The sequence below is a fragment of the Hakea prostrata genome, chromosome 9, assembly GCF_041222555.1.
Source record: "Hakea prostrata isolate BN-2017 chromosome 9, UWA_Hpros_2, whole genome shotgun sequence".
Classification (NCBI taxonomy): Eukaryota; Viridiplantae; Streptophyta; class Magnoliopsida; order Proteales; family Proteaceae; genus Hakea; species Hakea prostrata.
In genome coordinates, this window is record NC_142608.1 from 58,788,972 (window position 1) to 58,806,988 (window position 18,017).

At 37.9% G+C, this 18,017-nt stretch overlaps 3 protein-coding genes across 9 annotated transcripts; 2 read left to right on the forward strand and 1 right to left on the reverse strand.

Annotated features, from left to right (window-relative positions):
* Positions 1–1,317: 1,317 nt before the first annotated feature.
* Positions 1,318–5,857, reverse strand: LOC149005794 (glutamyl-tRNA(Gln) amidotransferase subunit C). Of its 4 annotated transcripts, XM_089168770.1 has the most exons (8): positions 5,777–5,857; positions 5,403–5,594; positions 4,146–4,316; positions 4,020–4,060; positions 3,182–3,237; positions 2,244–2,295; positions 2,051–2,130; positions 1,318–1,829 (listed from the first exon to the last, which is right to left on the reverse strand). In XM_089168770.1, exons 3-7 carry the CDS (start codon positions 4,308–4,310, stop codon positions 2,055–2,057), a joined length of 390 nt encoding a protein of 129 aa, XP_089024896.1. In that variant the 5' UTR covers positions 4,311–4,316; positions 5,403–5,594; positions 5,777–5,857; the 3' UTR covers positions 1,318–1,829; positions 2,051–2,054. The 4 variants fall into 4 exon arrangements, with proteins under 4 accessions (XP_089024896.1, XP_089024897.1, XP_089024894.1 ...); XM_089168771.1 differs by having other exon boundaries at positions 1,318–2,130; positions 4,146–4,313; XM_089168768.1 differs by having other exon boundaries at positions 1,318–2,130.
* LOC149005795 (eukaryotic initiation factor 4A-3-like) lies at positions 5,831–14,171 on the forward strand. Of its 4 annotated transcripts, none has more exons than XM_089168762.1 (10): positions 5,831–5,918; positions 6,196–6,531; positions 6,624–6,972; positions 9,194–9,434; positions 9,529–9,609; positions 10,379–10,486; positions 10,612–10,731; positions 11,269–11,436; positions 12,018–12,104; positions 12,984–14,171. In XM_089168762.1, exons 3-10 carry the CDS (start codon positions 6,668–6,670, stop codon positions 13,095–13,097), a joined length of 1,224 nt encoding a protein of 407 aa, XP_089024888.1. In that variant the 5' UTR covers positions 5,831–5,918; positions 6,196–6,531; positions 6,624–6,667; the 3' UTR covers positions 13,098–14,171. The 4 variants fall into 4 exon arrangements, with proteins under 4 accessions (XP_089024888.1, XP_089024890.1, XP_089024891.1 ...); XM_089168764.1 differs by having other exon boundaries at positions 5,833–5,918; positions 6,232–6,531; XM_089168765.1 differs by having other exon boundaries at positions 5,838–5,918; positions 6,229–6,531.
* Positions 14,172–16,728: 2,557 nt separating this feature from the next.
* Positions 16,729–17,802, forward strand: LOC149005796 (uncharacterized). The gene has a single exon (XM_089135992.1). The coding sequence runs from the start codon at positions 16,729–16,731 to the stop codon at positions 17,800–17,802; it is 1,074 nt and encodes a 357-aa protein (XP_088992118.1).
* The last annotated feature ends 215 nt before the right edge of the window (positions 17,803–18,017 follow it).

The window sequence follows — 18,017 nt, forward strand, 5'->3', positions numbered from 1 at the left end:
ATGCGAGTAGCATACGAATTTTAACTCAAAAAAGAAGGAAAGAGTGGCATATGAATATACCAATATTGATTCTCATTAACCAACCAAAGTACAGCTCATGATTTAACAAAATTTAGTTCTACTAAAATAAATGGTAGATTGTTCACATATGGTAAACGCGCTCTTCACAGATGGAAAGAGATTTGGCACGAGGGCTTGCATCAATTTTACCATATAGCAGGGTAGTTAAAAATCTGCATCAATCTCAATTATGTTCTGCCTCTGCAAAGGCAATAGGACTGGAACGAAATCCCCTCATGTCTCTTATTCAATACTAGCGCAGCAAAGGAGAAAGGAAGGGAAAATCACCTCAATCACCTTAATGTTGGAGGATCAAGAGGACCAGATCCAAGTGATTGTAAAGCAACAACACCTATTTGTCAGTCATCAGAGAAGACCTGCAACGCCGTGGCACAATTCAATCCAAGGATGAGATTCTTGCTTGAGACCAGATAAATCATTATTGGTCGCAATGTGGATGGAATCTTTGTTCAACGCCAGTGGACGAAAAAGATGGATTAAATTTCAGGTGTCCAAGGGGTGAACGATGAGGAAAGAAGAACTAAACTTTTTCATCCAACTAGTTATTTCTAACATCATATATGATTCCTCTCTCTCTCGACCTCTCATCAGCCATGAACAAAATTTCCTGTTTTCCAAAACGGCTAAGGTGAGAAAAAGCCATCCAATCCATAATGGACCCAGCAAACATGAGCCATGAGGCTCTACTTTGATAACAGCTACTTAAGAGAACGGGCAGAGAAGCAATGGTGTTTTTCTTGACCTTCACATGGCTCTGTTGCTTCTCTATGGCATATGTTAACTTTAAGAATAAAGCCTGCAAATTGCAACAGCTTCACAATTCATCGAAAATCCTATTGATTACAAGCGATAGACAAAATCCTACAGATAGCAAGCAATTTTCAATAACCAAAGGGCATGAATATGGTTGAAACTTGAAACAGCATCACAAATCATCAAAGGAAAAATCTTTCCCAAACATCTTGGTAGAAAATCTTCTTTATTCTATGGGTCACAGATAGAGCCACTCTAAGATGACCATCAGTGTGCATGGAATTCCAAATATAATGACTTATGAAGATCCAGCTCCAAGAGTGCCATAAAAGTACCATGACCTGGGATGATTTATGTACTCGCTAATCCTTAGTTTTCCTCTTGCATCCTTCCTAATGAATAATAGTTATAATACTTGGGAATAGTTCAACACAATTGTTTTTGTCCAGAGTCTACACCCTCTTAGGTTTTCTGGTGTCTTCTCAGCTTATAGGTTTATTTAGGTGGTCAATGGTATAGTCCCACACATAAAAATCAATTTAAAGCTTATTATCCAACAAAATAGGCACAGTTCCTGCATTGTCAAACCAACTACCTACCAAGAAAGAGATTCAACTTTATGAAAGAAAAATAAACCAAACCATGATTGGGCACAAAGTATCATATGACTGAAAATTCACATTGCTTAATGATTTGATTTTTGGCCCATTAATTGGATCAAAGGATGAACTGACCAATCACATTTACAAATATCAAATGATGATAACTGCCAGCTACCCTTGTAAAGCCCGATGCATGACGATGATGAAGTTCCCCCACTACCAACCAGAAATTTCACCAGTTCAGAGTCCAGACACAGACCGTAGCCAGAGGATTACCAGGGTGACCCTCTTACCGCCATCTTTCACATGGAATTGACCAACCAATGTGTAGAGATGCATTATAAGACTAGTGGAATAACTTGAACCTAACACGTTCGATGTACACTGCTAGATCTAGAAAGTACAATATAAGGTAAGAATCAACAAGCTCTCTACTCTGTCCAGATTATATGTAACTCAAATATTTGTGTTATTGTAATCCCAGGAAGCTGAGACCAAAATCTGTAGGCATGGCCAACTAAAACCATAGGTATTACATGAATTGATGCCATCATAACTAGCAAGAGCAAAACATATTTGGCAAGGAGTAATTACAGAGAATAGTTAACACAAACCCCATCACTCCTTGTTCAAAACTCTGGGGACTTTGATGTATGGCTCCTCATAGCTTGGAACAGATGCTAACATGGCCTCCCTGTTTATAGTAAAAGTTACATCAGATTTAATTTAATCAGAGTAATATAATGCAAACTAAGTTCAGAAAAGTTGAGGAAACAGAACAAGGATAAGAAGATGAGTCTCCAATACCGATTCTCAAATGATTCAGGCACATCAGCACGAAAATTGTCACTTTCAGTCTCTGTGCCCAAAAATTAAAAAAGAAGTTAAAGAATAAACATTACAGGAACAAAAGCAAGGCCTTAATGGACAAGTAACCGCTATGTCCACGGATAAATGTAGAGATGATCCATGGCAATGCACAAGGGGAAAAGATAAAGGAACTATAGCCAAGTTGTGTCAGGTTCATGTGCAACAAAACATCACATAATACAAATGTGGGTATGAATATTTGGAAACACATTCATAGATCAAATGATAAGCTACAAAAAAGTTGATTGGGGTGGCATAGCCATGTTTGATGGAGGCATTTAAATACCCCCGTGTGGAGAAGCAATTTACTCAAGATCAAAGAAATTAGAAGAACTAGAGGCAAACCTAAAACAACCTTAAGGGAAATGGTGAGAAAGGATATGCATAGCTGGTATGCTTTCAAATAGAACTGTTTGGAAGGTAAGGATCCACGTAACCGACCCCCTTTTGTTGGGAACAAGCTTGTTTTTGTTGTATGCATACAGGGATCAAATGTTATCAACCTTGCAGACTGCAGAGTTACATCAGAATGGAGAGCAGCAGAAAACATAAACATCCACCCACAAACATTTTCGTTCATGAACGTATATGTGATAAAAAATAGGTACTAGGTTTCAAATAAAAAGAATAATCACATATTTTATTTAATCCTAGAAAACTAAGACACAATCTTATTTTCTTATTCAGTAACATAGTAGGAATTTAGGAAAGTTTGTCTTTCTTTCAATTATTCAACTATATCAGTGCTGCCTAGACATGGTGATTTTAAATGAAAAGAATATATTCTGAGTCTGACAGGAGGCACCATCACAAGAGGACAGTTTAACATAACTTGAAGTCATCATGTATATAATATATGGAAGGCTGCTCCATACCTGCCCTAAGTGCAGGCTCTATACTCTGAAGATCAACAGCCTGAAGTTGTCCAAACCTGTAATGAGAAGCAAGAGCAATAAAAAACCATTAGAATAAAAATCACGACAATATCATGAAAACATGGACACATCGAATATCATATGAACCGAAAAAACCTGACACTGATGACAATGGGAAAACCGAAAAAGTAAATTTTTTTCCCTTCCCGTGAATGCCTATATTGCTGGGAGTATGTCAATTACAGAAGAGAAACTATGCATTGTAGCGGCTAGGTGATCCAAGGCACTGGAGAGATGTACAGGCTATAAGACATCCACCGAGGCATGCAACATATGTAATATAGTAATAATCATTTGTATTAGTACACTTAAACACAACATGGAAGCCATAGAAATGCAATATTTTTAAATTAAGTTAATAATGACTTAATATAGGAAAACCAACTTACGATAATCCTATCAAAGGATTTAATAAAGTAATATTAACAAAAAACAAAGCAATAAACATAAATCAACACAAGCTCATGAAGTGTAGAAAACCTGTAAAATGTGTCACGAGGGCACAAGGTGTGTTTCTCACCTTGGACCCAAAAAAGTGCCTTGATGCCTAGCGATGCCTTGACAACTACGAAACTTCGATGATCCTACTCATAATGGAGTATGAGAGAACGGACAAGATAAGGATATTTTTGGGTAATATACATTACTTTATTGGACTTGTGTTTAAAAGATAAATAAAACAGCACAACTGTAATGAAGTATATTATCCATGACCTACCAGAATAAATTCAACCAACTACTCAAGAAGATCTTATAAAGAGTCTATTTGCATACATACCAGTCAATCACTTGGCCAATTTTGGGAGCGAATTCTTCAACCTACAATTAGTTCACATGGCTTGAATTAAACATTAAAACTCAGTGAGTGAATATAGTTTCTGTATGCATTTGTTTGTTGTATTACCTCCTTAGAGGTGAGAGTGATCCGAGCTGTCTTCGATAGATTTTGAACGTCTAGGGGAAGAAGAGAAGATCGAGCTGTGAAGTTGCGAGCTTCCAAACCAAGACGCGGCTTCAACAGAGTGGATACTGATAGTCCCCCAAATGCAAATAAAGCTCTGCTCCCCATTGCCTTCTGTATGAAAGAGAACATTGACAGCGATAAAAGTTAGGGGAGCATTCCAACCTATGTCTTCCTATGGTTAGTGACAGATAAATATGGGTATTAAATTGATGTGACAGTAATAGTACTCTTCAAAAAATCAGGTGTAGTAAAATGTATACAACAATGATATATTATGAACTCGTTTTGCTTTGAAACAACACAAGCAGTTCTTAGTGCTTCTAGAAGCAAAAACACTTCTTGATGAAACTTGCTTCTGCAAGCATTTTCAGCAACAGTAGGCATTCAATAAAAGCTGTTTCTTCAAGCAGATTTGAAAATTGTAATCAAATTTACAAAAATTGCCATTGTAGATTTTAAATCAACATTTTTCATGTTATAAACATAGTTGTCAAAGAGATGAGGCAATTTAGGTCACTTGAGGCTGTGAAGCGACGAGGCCCCAAAAGGCGGTCAAGGCATTTAAATGACATTTTCAGTTTACATCCCGTACACCCTTGTTCATCATAAATATATCATATCTGAACAAAAAATTAACCTAATAACTGAATGAAAGACATATAAACTTACACAGTACAGTATCTGAAACTAAAAAGAAAATTATACGATTGACAAATACACATGCCATCACAAATGAAATAAAATGAAAGGCATAGCAAAACTGAATTAACAAATGACAGCAAATAGTAAACCAGCCTAATATTATTTATGTTATTCGTATTAATGTATATGAATTATATATGATCATCATACAATGATACAATCAGCCCAACATACTTCAATTGGCAGAACAACTACAGGAACTAAATGAATCAGGAAAAAAAAAAAAAACTATATTCCACATGATGAAGTGCAGAACACAGAGAGGAGGAATTGATGGAAAAAAGGTTGATGAAGCTGCTGGAGGGAGGAGGAGTTGTATTGGAAGGGGGAAGGACCCCAATAGAAGCCTGAGATTCTGAGAATAAACAACCTACAATAATTTTCAAATATATATATATTTTTAATTTTAAAAAGCCATGAATGAAGAGAAAGCATTGGATGAAGAAAACAAGTACTGAAAATAAGAAAAATTGAAAAGAAATACCACATCCTCACCTGAGAAGAACCCTTGCCGGAGACTGATAATGCTTGTATGCCTCACAGCAGCAACAAATAAAAAAACAAGGTTTCCAGCAAAGATCCTCGGTGGAATATGTCTTCTGCTGAGAGAAGCCCTTGCCGAGGTGGTTGTACGGACCTTAACAGCCTTTCGGAAGGTGCTAGGGTTGCCGAAGTGCTGGAGTGGAGCTGCAAAGAAAGAACTTAAATAAATTAATCAATAAAGTACGGGAGTATATACGTAAATAAAATTTTACATTTAAAGGTTTGAAAATTTTGAAATTACATCCTGCCTCTACCCGACTAATCCTAAATTTCCATTAACCGGACTGAACCCTAGAAAACCTCTCACAGATGTCCTGTTTCGATACCTTACGGTCCTTAGCTGTTTTCAAAGAAATCCAATGCCCTGGGCTTGGGAGTCTCCTGACCAGAACAAGAGTACATTGGCTTCAGAGATGAACAGAAGGAACGGAAGCAGCTGAAGACCCTCCGTTGATCTAATCAAAATCGGTAAGTAATTTATATCCAACCCAGAATGTTAAATCTTCTCCTGATCGGAAAGACTGTGCGAGCTTCAACGGCTCAATCGGGTTGTCTTCGAAACCCTTTATTTGTATTCACATATATACTTCCGCACTTTAGAACTTTAGGTTTACAACTGTTTTGATTAATTTTTGCTTATGTGACCTAATCCCAACCACTGCATGCCTAGGCTTGACAAAGTATCGTAGAGCTGCTACTGCAATTAGGATTTATTCTAATCTAATCTTCTGATTCCGATTCCTAGTGTTGGGAATCTATTTATGTAATCTCTCCTTAGCAGTTCCCCTTTACTTGAAAGAACGGATGGGCAAGTGCTTCGGCGGCAGTGACTTTCCCGGGGTAAACAGTGAGAGGAAAGCAGAACTCGTCACGACTTGCATATTATTCCACCGTTGCCGGAAGAGAAGACCTCCTGGTGTCCTCTGCACATTACGGCTTCCCTTTCCAAGGCAAGCAAACATGAAGAACACTGATGCATATGTGCGTCCCTTCCCTTTCATTGAGAACTTGGAAACCAGAACTTGAGCGCCAGTGTACTTGACATCCCAACCAAACTCGTTCATAGACCAACCGGTTCCAGGTTCCACCCAATTGGAACCTTGTTTGTTCCTGATTTTCTGTCACTTATCTATTGCTTTCTGGTTTTATACCTAAAAATCTTTGCTTGGGCAGGAGATAAAGGAAAAAGGGGAATTCTTCAGCTCCTTAGTTTCAAAATGTCTCCAGTTAAACGTCCCAGTCGGCGAAACGGTCAGGGATCCATTGCCGAAGATGATGACCGAGTTTTCGAAACTAGTCCTGGCGTTGAGGCTATTACATCATTTGATCAAATGGGTATTAAAGATGATCTTCTCAAAGGGATTTATCAATATGGGTTCAAGAAACCTTCTGCTATACAACAAAGAGCGGTTGTGCCCATTATCCGAGGTCGCGATGTGATTGCTCAGGCACAATCTGGTACTGGCAAGACCTCTATGATTGCCGTCACTGTTTGCCAGATGGTTGATGTATCATCCAGAGAGTATGTTTGTTTCTCTTTGTCTTTGTGATTTTCTTTCTATCTCCTAGTTTTGTTTTTGGGTCCCCTCCCCCACCTTATTGTGCACAATTTTGTTTTTCGGTTTCTTCTATATGGGTACCCCTCTGCCAATATATAGGAAAGGATGTTCGCATAGTTTGGTTTAGAGTCTAGGGTTTTTATTTCTACTCTTGAGTGATTGTTTTAGATGCTGGATGACCTGTTTTGATGGTTTTTCTTTATTTCTTTCTTTTTGCAATTGAAATCACAGATGGTAAAAGAAAAGAACTAACTTCTTTCATGTCTTTTTGAACGGCTGCTAGTAAAATTCATTACTTGGAGTGGCTTAGTGTTGAGGCTTTGTAATTGCCTACTAAGTTTCAGTTTAGTCTAGACCATAATTAATTGATGAGCTTGTCTTTGTTACATGCAGGAGGTGTACAATATTTTGTATGTGCAAAGGAAGAAGATTTAAGTAAAACTATATTTGAAAAAAAACATTGTGAAAAATTGGAGAACTGAAATCAGTGCGTAAGATTCCTTGGATGTAAATGAGAAGAGGAAAGAAGAAAAGAGTTTGTATAGCTAGAGTACTAGAATAACCATTGAAGTCTAATATATTATTTAGAATGTAAGTTTTGCATAATTACAGGGAAAATAACCATCGCGGTAACTAAAGGCAACAAACAAAGAATATCACATAACCCTGATTGGAAAAGCACCATGGTAATACATTATGATATTTATTCTAGGCTTCAGCTTGGAACAGCAAAGGCCAACATAACCAACAGAATCTAACTTGAACACATATAACCATAGAAGCCAGTAGTTAGCAGAAATGCTCCTATATAATTGTAATAACATTGACTATCAATAACAAAGATGGATGAGATAATGGCTAACCTGTGATTAATTCATGCAGTCCCAGGTTTCAAAACTCTACCCTAGGATTACTGGGCCCAGCTAAAGGAGTTAATAACCAAATTATAATGAATTGTGAAAATCTGGTAATTGACCACATTTTTCAAGGGCTTTTTGAGTATATAAAAGGGAAAGGTTGAGAGGAATTACAAATTAAAGCAGATGAGCAACCTTGTAATGGGCATTAAAATGAAGACAAGAGTAGGTCAAGGGAAAAAAGGGAGTGGTAATCTTGGCAAAAAGGGGACTTATGGTGATACATCAACAAATCGTCTTCTTCCTCCTACTATAAGCAAAGACTCCCTCCTACTATAAGAAAAGAAAGGCAGCAGTGGTGTTCAACGCTTGTCAAGTTAGAGAACTCTCTCCACAAGAGATGGATCCACTGGGAATTTTATGGGGAGGTCATAATGTAATGTCATACACTGGCAGACCTGTTGATTCTACAGAAGCACTGAAATTAGAAGGTAGATAAGTCAATAAATTGTAAGTGCTGTTAGACAATAGTTCAGGAACCAGTCTCCTTTGTGGTTTTGGTTCTCAAAGTAGAAGGGGTTCCGAGTCTGAGGTTCTGGTTTTGATTTACTTATTAATGAATAACCTAAGTCCCAACAAATAAGGTGCAGGGAAAATAAACAAGATGGGTTGCAAACTCCCTGTATGGCTCACATTAAAGCCATAACAGGCATGGGATAAAGACTATAGAGGAACAAAAATAGAACAAACAGGATAATAGAGGAAAAAGTATGGTACCTGCAGGTAGTGGAAGTGGAAGGAATCACTTATGAGCAATACAGCAAGAAAAAAATAAATGTCCTGCCAGAAACAGGGGAAAGGTCTGTGAACAATATGTGATAGGGAGAGATCATATCAAAATGGCAGCTGGATTACAAGGTGAATTATGATCAATCAGACAAGGACACGTAGTAACCCAAAACAAGATATCACAGATAAGAAAACGTCAGCAGTAAGTTGCATTTGAGCTTTTCAGGGGTGTTTTAGAGCCTGTCATGGGAACACAAGCTGGTCTGGTTGAGTGGCTTTGTCATGCTGGTTTTGTTTTCAAGCTTATTTCCTGCATTGGGATTTTCTTTCCATGCTGGTGTTCTACAATCTTCACCATATAGTTTTTGTAGTTTCTGTTTTAGGTGGCTCAATTGAATTTCCTTGGGGCATGATCAGTTGGCTTATTTGAGGGTCTTTTGATCCCTGCCTGCATCAATGAGTTAAAGCACTTGCTGCATATTAATTTTAAGTTCGATCATTCTGTAATGCCTAATATAATACGTGTCCTGTCTATCAGGGTCCAAGCTCTGATCTTGTCTCCAACCAGAGAACTTGCTGCTCAGACTGAGAAAGTAATATTAGCAATTGGTGATTTCATAAACATACAAGCCCATGCTTGTATTGGAGGCAAAAGTGTAGGTGAAGATATAAAGAAGCTTGAGTATGGAGTCCATGTAGTGTCTGGGACACCAGGCAGGGTCTATGATATGATCAAGAGAAGAACCTTGCGGACAAAGGCCATCAAATTATTAGTCCTTGTTAGTTATCACTTCTTTCTCGTAAATATTTCTTTTTGATAGCTTTGCTTTTTAAATTGGATGAAGCCTAATTTTTATTCCATGACATTGACAGGATGAATCTGATGAGATGTTGAGCAAGGGGTTTAAGGATAAAATTTATGATGTTTATAGATATCTTCCAGTTGAGCTTCAGGTATGTAATATATAAAATTTCACTACTAATGCTGGCTTGAGCCAGCTGAGAGTAGGTTTCTGTCATGGTAGTTTTTTTTTCCCCCATCCTTCCAAATTGAGGCCCTTATGTAGCCAAGTATAGGATAGCTGATGCAGTTCCCTGCTCTGATCATGAAGGAAGCTTCCTATTCATGTGGTTAGTTTCAGCCACAATGAGTTTTGCAATCTTGGAAAGAATGTTTTTTTAAATGGTTCTTTGATCAATTTTTTAAGAGGTTTGCTGGCCGAAAATTTTGGGGGCCTGGGACCTGGCTGGCATTTCTTTATGTGGACTGTGTTCTGGTTTGCAACTCTACAACATGTTAGATATCTTTTAAGATGTGTGTCTAAAAACGTCAGCGAATTTTTTGTTTTCATTTTTACCTTGTGTGCATGTTCCAAAATTGATTTAAGTTAGGGAAGATTAAGGTCCGAATCTTGAGGGTGGTCAGTTTGTTCTAAAATGCTGAAAATTAGAATGGACACTGAACTAACCCCTCTCAGTACCCCCACACAGGTGGGATCAGCACTAGGCAGTGGTCCTGTACTGCAGAACTGTCTAAACCTTGAGTTGGATGACTGCTAGTCGATTTGCAACCTAGGCATGCACTTAAAATGAGTCATACTGACTAGGCTACTAAGCTTCACAGTCTGTTTCATCTTGCTAGTTAATATGTTATTCCGGTCACTATTTGTTTTTTTCTTCTGTTGGGAAAAGTTTTTGACATGTGAATTATTGTTATCTGTAGGTTGTATTGATTTCTGCCACTCTTCCGCACGAGATATTGGAAATCACAAACAAATTTATGACTGATCCTATTAGGATCCTTGTGAAGCGTGATGAATTGACTTTAGAGGTATGCAACTCATGGTTGATTTTTCTTTGGGGGGTGATTTGACAGGGTAGGATCAATAGATTAGCTGTTATCTGACTTATGCATTTTTCATTTTTGTTGCTTTAATTATATATTTTTTGTGACAGGGCATCAAACAATTCTTTGTTGCCGTTGAAAGAGAAGAGTGGAAGTTTGATACTTTATGTGATCTTTATGAGACTTTTACCGTTATCCAGACTGTCATTTTCTGCAATACAAAGCGTAAGGTAATGAAATCACTAATTTTTTAAAATTTTTTTTCATTTCTTTGTTTGCTGCTTTTTTTTTTCTTTTTTTCTTCTTGTTCTTTTAAGTGGTAAAATGGAAATAGAGAAGGTGAGTGTGGTTCAAGTGGTTCATTTGATTATCTGGCGTGGAATTATGTGGTTTGGTTAGTCAGAAAATTGCTCATGTACTTTTGTGATCTTCATGGTACTCTTAGCATCAATCCTGACCTCTAGTTGGCCTCACACCCCTTTTTTAACCAAACCAAATTAGTTCATACAAGTTCCTGGAAGAACTTGCTTGTTGTTGATTTCCTATCAATCTTAGGCTACGTCATCGGGATATCCGTAAAAGAGTGTTTTTGTAAGGTGTAGCCAGCACTTCCTATAGAGTTGGAATTTGTATTTTCAAATATATATTTTATTATGGGTACATTTTTATTAGGATGTGCCCAACAAAATCTTGTTTATCCATTAAAGAAAGATTGTCTGTGATTTGTCTTGCATTGTTTATGAAACCCCAAATTTTGTTGTGACCAGGTGGATTGGCTGACAAAGGAGATGCGCAGCAATAAGTTCCGAGTCTCCTCAATGCATGGGGATATGCCTCAAAAGGAGCGGGATGCTATAATGGCAGAGTTCAGGTCGGGCAAAACCCGTGTGCTCATCACCACAGATATTTGGGCTCGGGGGCTTGATGTCCAACAGGCATGTATTTCAGCTCCCACAATAACATGGTCAACAACCCTTCCAGATAGATATTTCTACAAAAGAGTATTAATTATTTATCACTAAATTTTCACCAGAAAACAGAAAAAGAAAGAAAAGGGATAGGTGGAACTTAATCATATTTATAGTGCATTTGTGATTGAGAAAATAGAAACAGTCTATGCTCAATCCTTGTTTGCTTTCTAGAATTTTGGAAACAAATAAGTATTGGAAATCTCAGGTTGTCAAATGAATATTTATTATTTAGTCCAATGATAATGCATCTGATAAATGGTGTTCTTTGGAGGTACTTAGGAAAAGGACAATAGTTCTTTACTTGGGAAGATAATTGCTGAACTATGATATGTTGGGTTCTGGTGAGGTCAGCTGAGTGGCTTTTGTGGGGATTTGTTTCTACTTTCTGAATAGTAAGACTGTAGCATTACCATTAAAACTTCATTTATCTCTGTGGTCCTACCATAATTTGAGATCAGTCATTTATTTCTAAAAAATCTAGACTATAATCTCTGTGTGGATTTCTTATTCAACAATATGTTAATGTTTGCTTCTTGCCTAATCAGGTGTCTTTGGTGATCAATTATGACTTGCCCAACAACCGTGAGCTCTACATTCACAGGATAGGTCGATCCGGCCGTTTTGGACGGAAGGTAACTTTGCTGATTCCATCTTATGTTAAAAGTTTGATTAATTGGGAATGATCAGGCTGGCAACTGGTAGTGTTTTCCTTGGGTTCATTGCTGATTCATATTTATTTTATTGTTTATGTTTAATCATTTTCTTCGTTTAATTTTATATCTGTTATATTTTTCGCCATGTGTTTGATATTATCATATATGTAGTAGCTTTTGATGTCATCATAATTGGGTTTTGATGGTGATTTTTCACCCTAAAATTTACTGTGTTGAATGTTTCGGAATCTCTCTGACGGGTTGGATGGTGTTATCCCCTGTTTTAAAGTCTCGTATCTGTCTTAAGACATTCAGTTCCTATATCATGTTATTTAATAAAACAGGAGACAGCCTCTCTGAAAGTGGTAAGGCTGTGTGTGTTGTGACCTTCCCCAGTCCATGCACATGGTTGTGTATGTGTTTTCTTTTATTATTTTTTTAGTTGCTTGAAATTAGGATGGTACAATTGGTCATAGGTAATTGGTAACTGTGAAATAAATCTTTAGTTAATGGTGGTGACTTGTGTCCTTCGCTCAGCTCTGTGGGGCTTTAAAGCAGGATGTGAAACATGGAATTATTGGCTACCTGCACAGGCATGTACCCTAGCTTTCAGAGTTTGTAGCATAAACTCAAGTTGCTACAATCCAAAGTTGGTGGTTACCATGAAATTAATGTATGTTTCTATATATTTTCTCTTTAACGCCAAGATGCTCATCGCATCATGTGGAGGCATATAACTAGGTCCAGTTTATCTTTCTGGTTGGCTGTTGTGTAAGACTGACCTTGCTTTTTCTCCCTCTGAGCTTATTACTAACAATTTGAACTATTATTATATGATGGATGTTTCTCTTATCTCAGGGTGTCGCAATAAACTTTGTCCGCAACGAAGACACAAGGACTCTCAGGGATATAGAACAGTATTACAGTACAAAGATTGATGAGATGCCAAAGAATGTAGATGATCTAATTTGAGGTCAAGCTGGTGTTGTTTGTTTGGCGTGGAGTGGTGGAATGAAGCAAATGGTTCAGTGAGGAAGATGATGTGGTCGACTGCTTGATGGTGTAGCCAACCTCTCCATGAAAGGTTTTATTTTTGAAGGTTTGCTGAGTTCCTGTTCTGAAAAGAAATGTTAACAGGAAGTGGGTTTTGCGTTCTGGAGATTTTGGGTTAGACGGGAAAACCTTACTGACAGCTTTCAGGGTAGTATTTACTGCAGCCTGTGAACATGCTTAATTTGTATCATGGGCATTAAACCTAGGGCATTGTAGTTAAGGACGATGTAGATTCCATTTGTAATTATTTTGGTGTTTGCTCTTGGTTCTGATGCTATGAAACAAAAGTTCTACGTAAGACCTCTACCTTCAGTGCTGTGCTTGTTTTTGAATATTTGCATTAAAACTGGCTACATTCCAGTTGTTCCTCACGTCTGTGCTTGTTAGTAGCATCTAGTCCCTTATAAGGTGCTATGGTGCTAGTTTCTTCTGCTTGCACAAGGTGGTCATAGTCTTTTTACCGTCAGAAGATTTAAGTAGTGTTCCAGTTGTTGCCATTGCTGTTGATTTGCTTGACAGTCCAATCTCTTCTTGTATTTGACAAAATCAAGTGCTTCTACCTACCAAGAAAGAGATTCAATTTAATGAATGAATGATAAACCACACCATGATTGGGCACACTGTTTCAAATGACTGAAAATTCATTTTGCTGTGAATGATTTGATTTTTGGCCCATTAATTGGATCAAAGGATGAACTCACATGTACAAATATCAAAAGATGGTAACTGCCACCTACCCTTGTGAAGCTAGATGCATGACAATGATGAAGTTCCTCCACCACCAACAAGAAATTTCACCAGTTCAGAATCCAGACACAGATCAACTGCACAGTATCAATTAACTTAATACCTTGTAGCCAGAGGACTACCATGTGACCCTCTTACAACCACCTTTCATATAGAATTAACCATCAAACATGTGGAGATGTATGGTAAGAGTAGACTAATTGGAATACTAGAACATAACATGTTCCCGGTAAACTATCAGATCTAAACAGTACAGTATAGGGTAAGAACCAACAAGCTCCATCAACTGTCCAGATTATATATAACTCAAATATTTGTGTTATTGTAATGCCAGGAAGCTGAGATCATGATCTGTAAGCATGGCCAGCTAAAACCATAGTATTACATCAACTAATGCCATGACATAACCTACAAGAGCAAAACATACTTTGGCAAGTAGGGACAAATACAGAAAATAGTTACCTAAACCCGATCACTTCTTGTTCCAAACGCTGGGGACTTTGGAGCATATATTATACATGACCTACCAGAACAATACGACCAATTACTGATGTAGGGTGCCAGTGGTGCCTACTGTATTACGTTTTTCTTTAAATGAACCGAACCATATTTTGAGCAGCTAAGATTGAATAAGTGCATCTAACAGTTGATTGAGGATCGCTTACCTGTTGCCGGGGGCTCTTTTACCATAGAAATGGTGGGGCACACATTTGAACATAATAATAAAAATTAAAACGTTAATAATAAAATTGCTGGTGGGTCCCACATGGCCCCGCCCTATTTCATGGCGGAAGTAGCATTTGCTCCCTTGATAGGGTGACGAATCTGAATTGTCCAGAGTTTGGATCGTCTCCTTTGATGAGGAGCACTTTGTGCTCTCCTGACCGCTGTTGACCTCAAATTATAAAGCCCATAGAATTAGGTGATGAATTATTTTTTATTTAAATATTTTATTATTTTTACTTGTGAGCCCATGTAATTTGTGATTATAGAGTCCTCGTCAGGGGAGATGAACCAAACTCAATTGTCCAACCGTGAGAACTATAGCCTAGAGGCACACCACGTCAAACCCAACTAGCCACGTTATTCAAAACCCAACAAAACCCTGAACCAAAATGGTCTGGTCTACTTCAGACCGATTTTGGGCTCGTCAGACCAATAGTTTCCTGGCAAAAGAACCAAATAAATGTTGTCTCAAGAGTGTGCTCTGCATCGACACGGCAAATGAAGCAAGCAAGAAAGGAAAGGAAATTATGATCCGTCTAGGACTTCACACATTTCTGGTGTGGATTCTTCTCTCTTTTTCGTTTTCTTATCTCTCTTACTGGTTTGATTTTGTTTTCGTTTTGCTTGTTATTGTTCATTTTATGAGTGGAAGAACCTGCTCAATTGACTAGGTTATGGTATAAGTTGGAAATCAAGATTTATGAAGGAAGTTGACCTTGTAAATCAAAGAATTGAATCATTAGTTTGAATTGTGGCAGTGTTATCTGCTGCTTTTAGTTTCAGGTTCGAATCTCTGTACTACAAGGAACGTAAAACAGTCTGAAATTGTCTGGAAAATCCCTGAGTTCTTGCTGGTTTTGTGGATATGTTATTCATCCTTGGTTCTGAATGCATAGTGATTGGAAACTTTTGAGTATACAAGTTTCCCGGCAACATATTTGAATCAACCAACTGTTGTCTGTTATAGTTCTTGAATAAGGTTTCTTTTTTTTGGGTAATGGTTCTTGAATAAGGTTTCACCAAATTGTAAAGTTCTATTGTAACTGGGTTGGTACTGAAATAGTGAAATTACTGGGAAAGCTGTGGTTCTTGTATTTGTTATTTGGCTAGCTGTTTTTTACATTAAATGCTTGATAGTATCATCAACTTTCACTTATAGAACCTTCTAGGTTCTTACTGCAATATTTTTCTTTTGGCTATTTTCAAATCAATGTTATATGATAGTTTGTAAGTTTCCATTGGATGTTGTCACTTAATTACCCTGATGAAGCACCATAGCCAGTTTGATTCCTTGTTCAAAATAATCTCTCTCAACAGGCGGCAGGTCAGTATTCAGTCATTCTTCTTAGTCTGCTAGTGCAAATTCAATCAATTAGTAATGTAGCTTGGAAGATATTGTACTGTGTAAACCTAATGGATATAACAGCTTCCTGGTCCTTGTGTGCTGCAGTTATTTAGGTGCATATCCTACAAATTTCATCTTTCAAGTTTCAGTATGTATTTTACATATTTGGCTTCTGCATATAGTTATTATGATTTTTATTTCGGTGAAACTGCATAACACTATTTAGATGCTGGGAATTGATCAAGTCTAAAATCTTTCCATCTCTAGTTCTTCTATGGTCACTTATCATTATTCCTAACATTTTCTTCTGTGCAGCACACGTCAGTCTTTTAATATGCAAAAATAAAATTTCTGTTTGGATCTGTGGAAATGCTCATTTTGATGAACATTCACACGCTCCAAGTTCCATAGAGTTGTAGGGATACATCTGAGAGACGATAGAGATTTCCAATGCACAATTCCACCAGCTAATAGTGGACATAAGAGTGCCAGAAAGTACAGGAGGAGGGAATGGACCACCTCCAATAAAATCAACAACTTCCCCCTTTTCGAGAGCTACAGGTTTGAGTGGAAAGAGCAGTTACTATCCATCTTTATTAGCCAACTCCCTGTTTCCATCTTTCAGAGTTGCTTAGCTTTCAACTGAGCAGTGAACAGTCCAGAAGCTGTCTTCTTATGATGGGCTGCTGGAGCCTCTTGTTCTTCTCAATCTCCTGCAGTCCCTTGCGGATGATGCCTAAAGCCCATACTTTCGTCAGGTCCAGTTTACGTTGGTCCTGCTCTACCACGTCTTTCTCTGATAAAAACCTTGAGCAATCAGTACTTGGAGATCCATTAAACAACACTCCATCTGCCGAAATCCTTCGGAAGTTGGGCTGCAGTGATACTGAAATATCAAGGATCTTCATGAATCGACCTTCGCTTTGCAAAGCTAAGCCTGAAATTCTTCAACTAAAGCTCAATATCCTTCGTGGCTTGGGTTTCATCAGCTCTGATGTAGTTAAGCTTATTCATCGCCGGCCACGATTGCTTTGTTGTCGCACATACTCAGGATTTGATGAGCGCATCAACTTCCTTGAGAATTTCTTTGGGTCAAGGGAGATGGTCTTCAAGGCCATCCTCAGGAATCCAGCCCTCCTTAATGAGACTTCTGTTGATCATGTTAAACGCTCCACTGCCATTTATGAAGGACTTGGCATTTCTAGGAAGGACTTAATCCCTCTGTTTGTTTCACGTCCCGCCTTGTTTACCAGAACCAAGCTTGATGAGGAGAAGCTCGAATACATACACAGAACTGGCGTATCCCAAGACTCAAAAATGTACAAGTATATTGTTTCCCACATTGCTGGTTTTCGAATTGAGACAATTCAGGAAAAGTTTGCCAACCTTGCCAAATTTGGTTTTTCGGAAGATGAGGTTATGGGTCTTTTTGGTCGGTCTCCGGTAGTGCTTAGTTTGTCTGTCGATAAGGTCCAGAGGAACATGACTTTCATACTGGGGACGATGAAGCTTGATGCTAGCATTGTTCTTCGTAAATCATTTCTATTATTCACCAACCTTGAAACTGTTTTGAAGCCTCGAGTACTTTTGTTGAAGAGAATAAATGCAATGGGTTTGGTTCCACAGATTAAAGGGCCTGCCATGATGGGAGCATTGAGAATTACAGAACTGAGATTCCTCAAGAAATTCGTTGATTGCCATGATAAGGAATTTTCTGAGACTCTATTGGCATTCTATGAGCAGATCAAGCGTGCTAAGCGGCTAGCAGAAGGCTCAAAGCAGGTTAAGATCAAACGATACTTCTGAACTTCAGTTTGTTTTTGCTACAACCAGGTTATCATTCTTTACCTAATTCGTTAAGATGATTCTAGTACGTGGTTGTTACAAAAATTGACGATCAATGGATAATGCTCCTAAGGAATGTTTTGGGAGCTGAAATTTTGTCTGTAAAAATGTATATAATGAAAGCTGTAGCCAGTCAAAAGAAATTATGGTGTAAATTGTGGCAAATATGTCTGTAT

What these genes read in the sequence shown, in the direction of transcription:
- LOC149005795 (XM_089168762.1), top strand. Translation starts at nt 6,668, where the DNA reads ATGTCTCCAGTTAAACGTCCCAGTCGGCGAAACGGTCAGGGATCCATT. An exon ending in CCATCAAATTATTAGTCCTT is followed by an intron (nt 9,435 to 9,528) that starts GTTAGTTATCAC and finishes TGACATTGACAG; the next exon opens with GATGAATCTGATGAGATGTT. An exon ending in TCTGCAATACAAAGCGTAAG is followed by an intron (nt 10,732 to 11,268) that starts GTAATGAAATCA and finishes TGTTGTGACCAG; the next exon opens with GTGGATTGGCTGACAAAGGA.
- LOC149005794 (XM_089168771.1), bottom strand. Translation starts at nt 4,310, where the DNA reads ATGGGGAGCAGAGCTTTATTTGCATTTGGGGGACTATCAGTATCCACT. An exon ending in ATTGGCCAAGTGATTGACTG is followed by an intron (nt 3,238 to 4,019) that starts GTATGTATGCAA and finishes TTCTCATTACAG; the next exon opens with GTTTGGACAACTTCAGGCTG. An exon ending in CCTGAATCATTTGAGAATCG is followed by an intron (nt 2,131 to 2,243) that starts GTATTGGAGACT and finishes TACTATAAACAG; the next exon opens with GGAGGCCATGTTAGCATCTG.
- LOC149005796 (XM_089135992.1), top strand. Translation starts at nt 16,729, where the DNA reads ATGCCTAAAGCCCATACTTTCGTCAGGTCCAGTTTACGTTGGTCCTGC.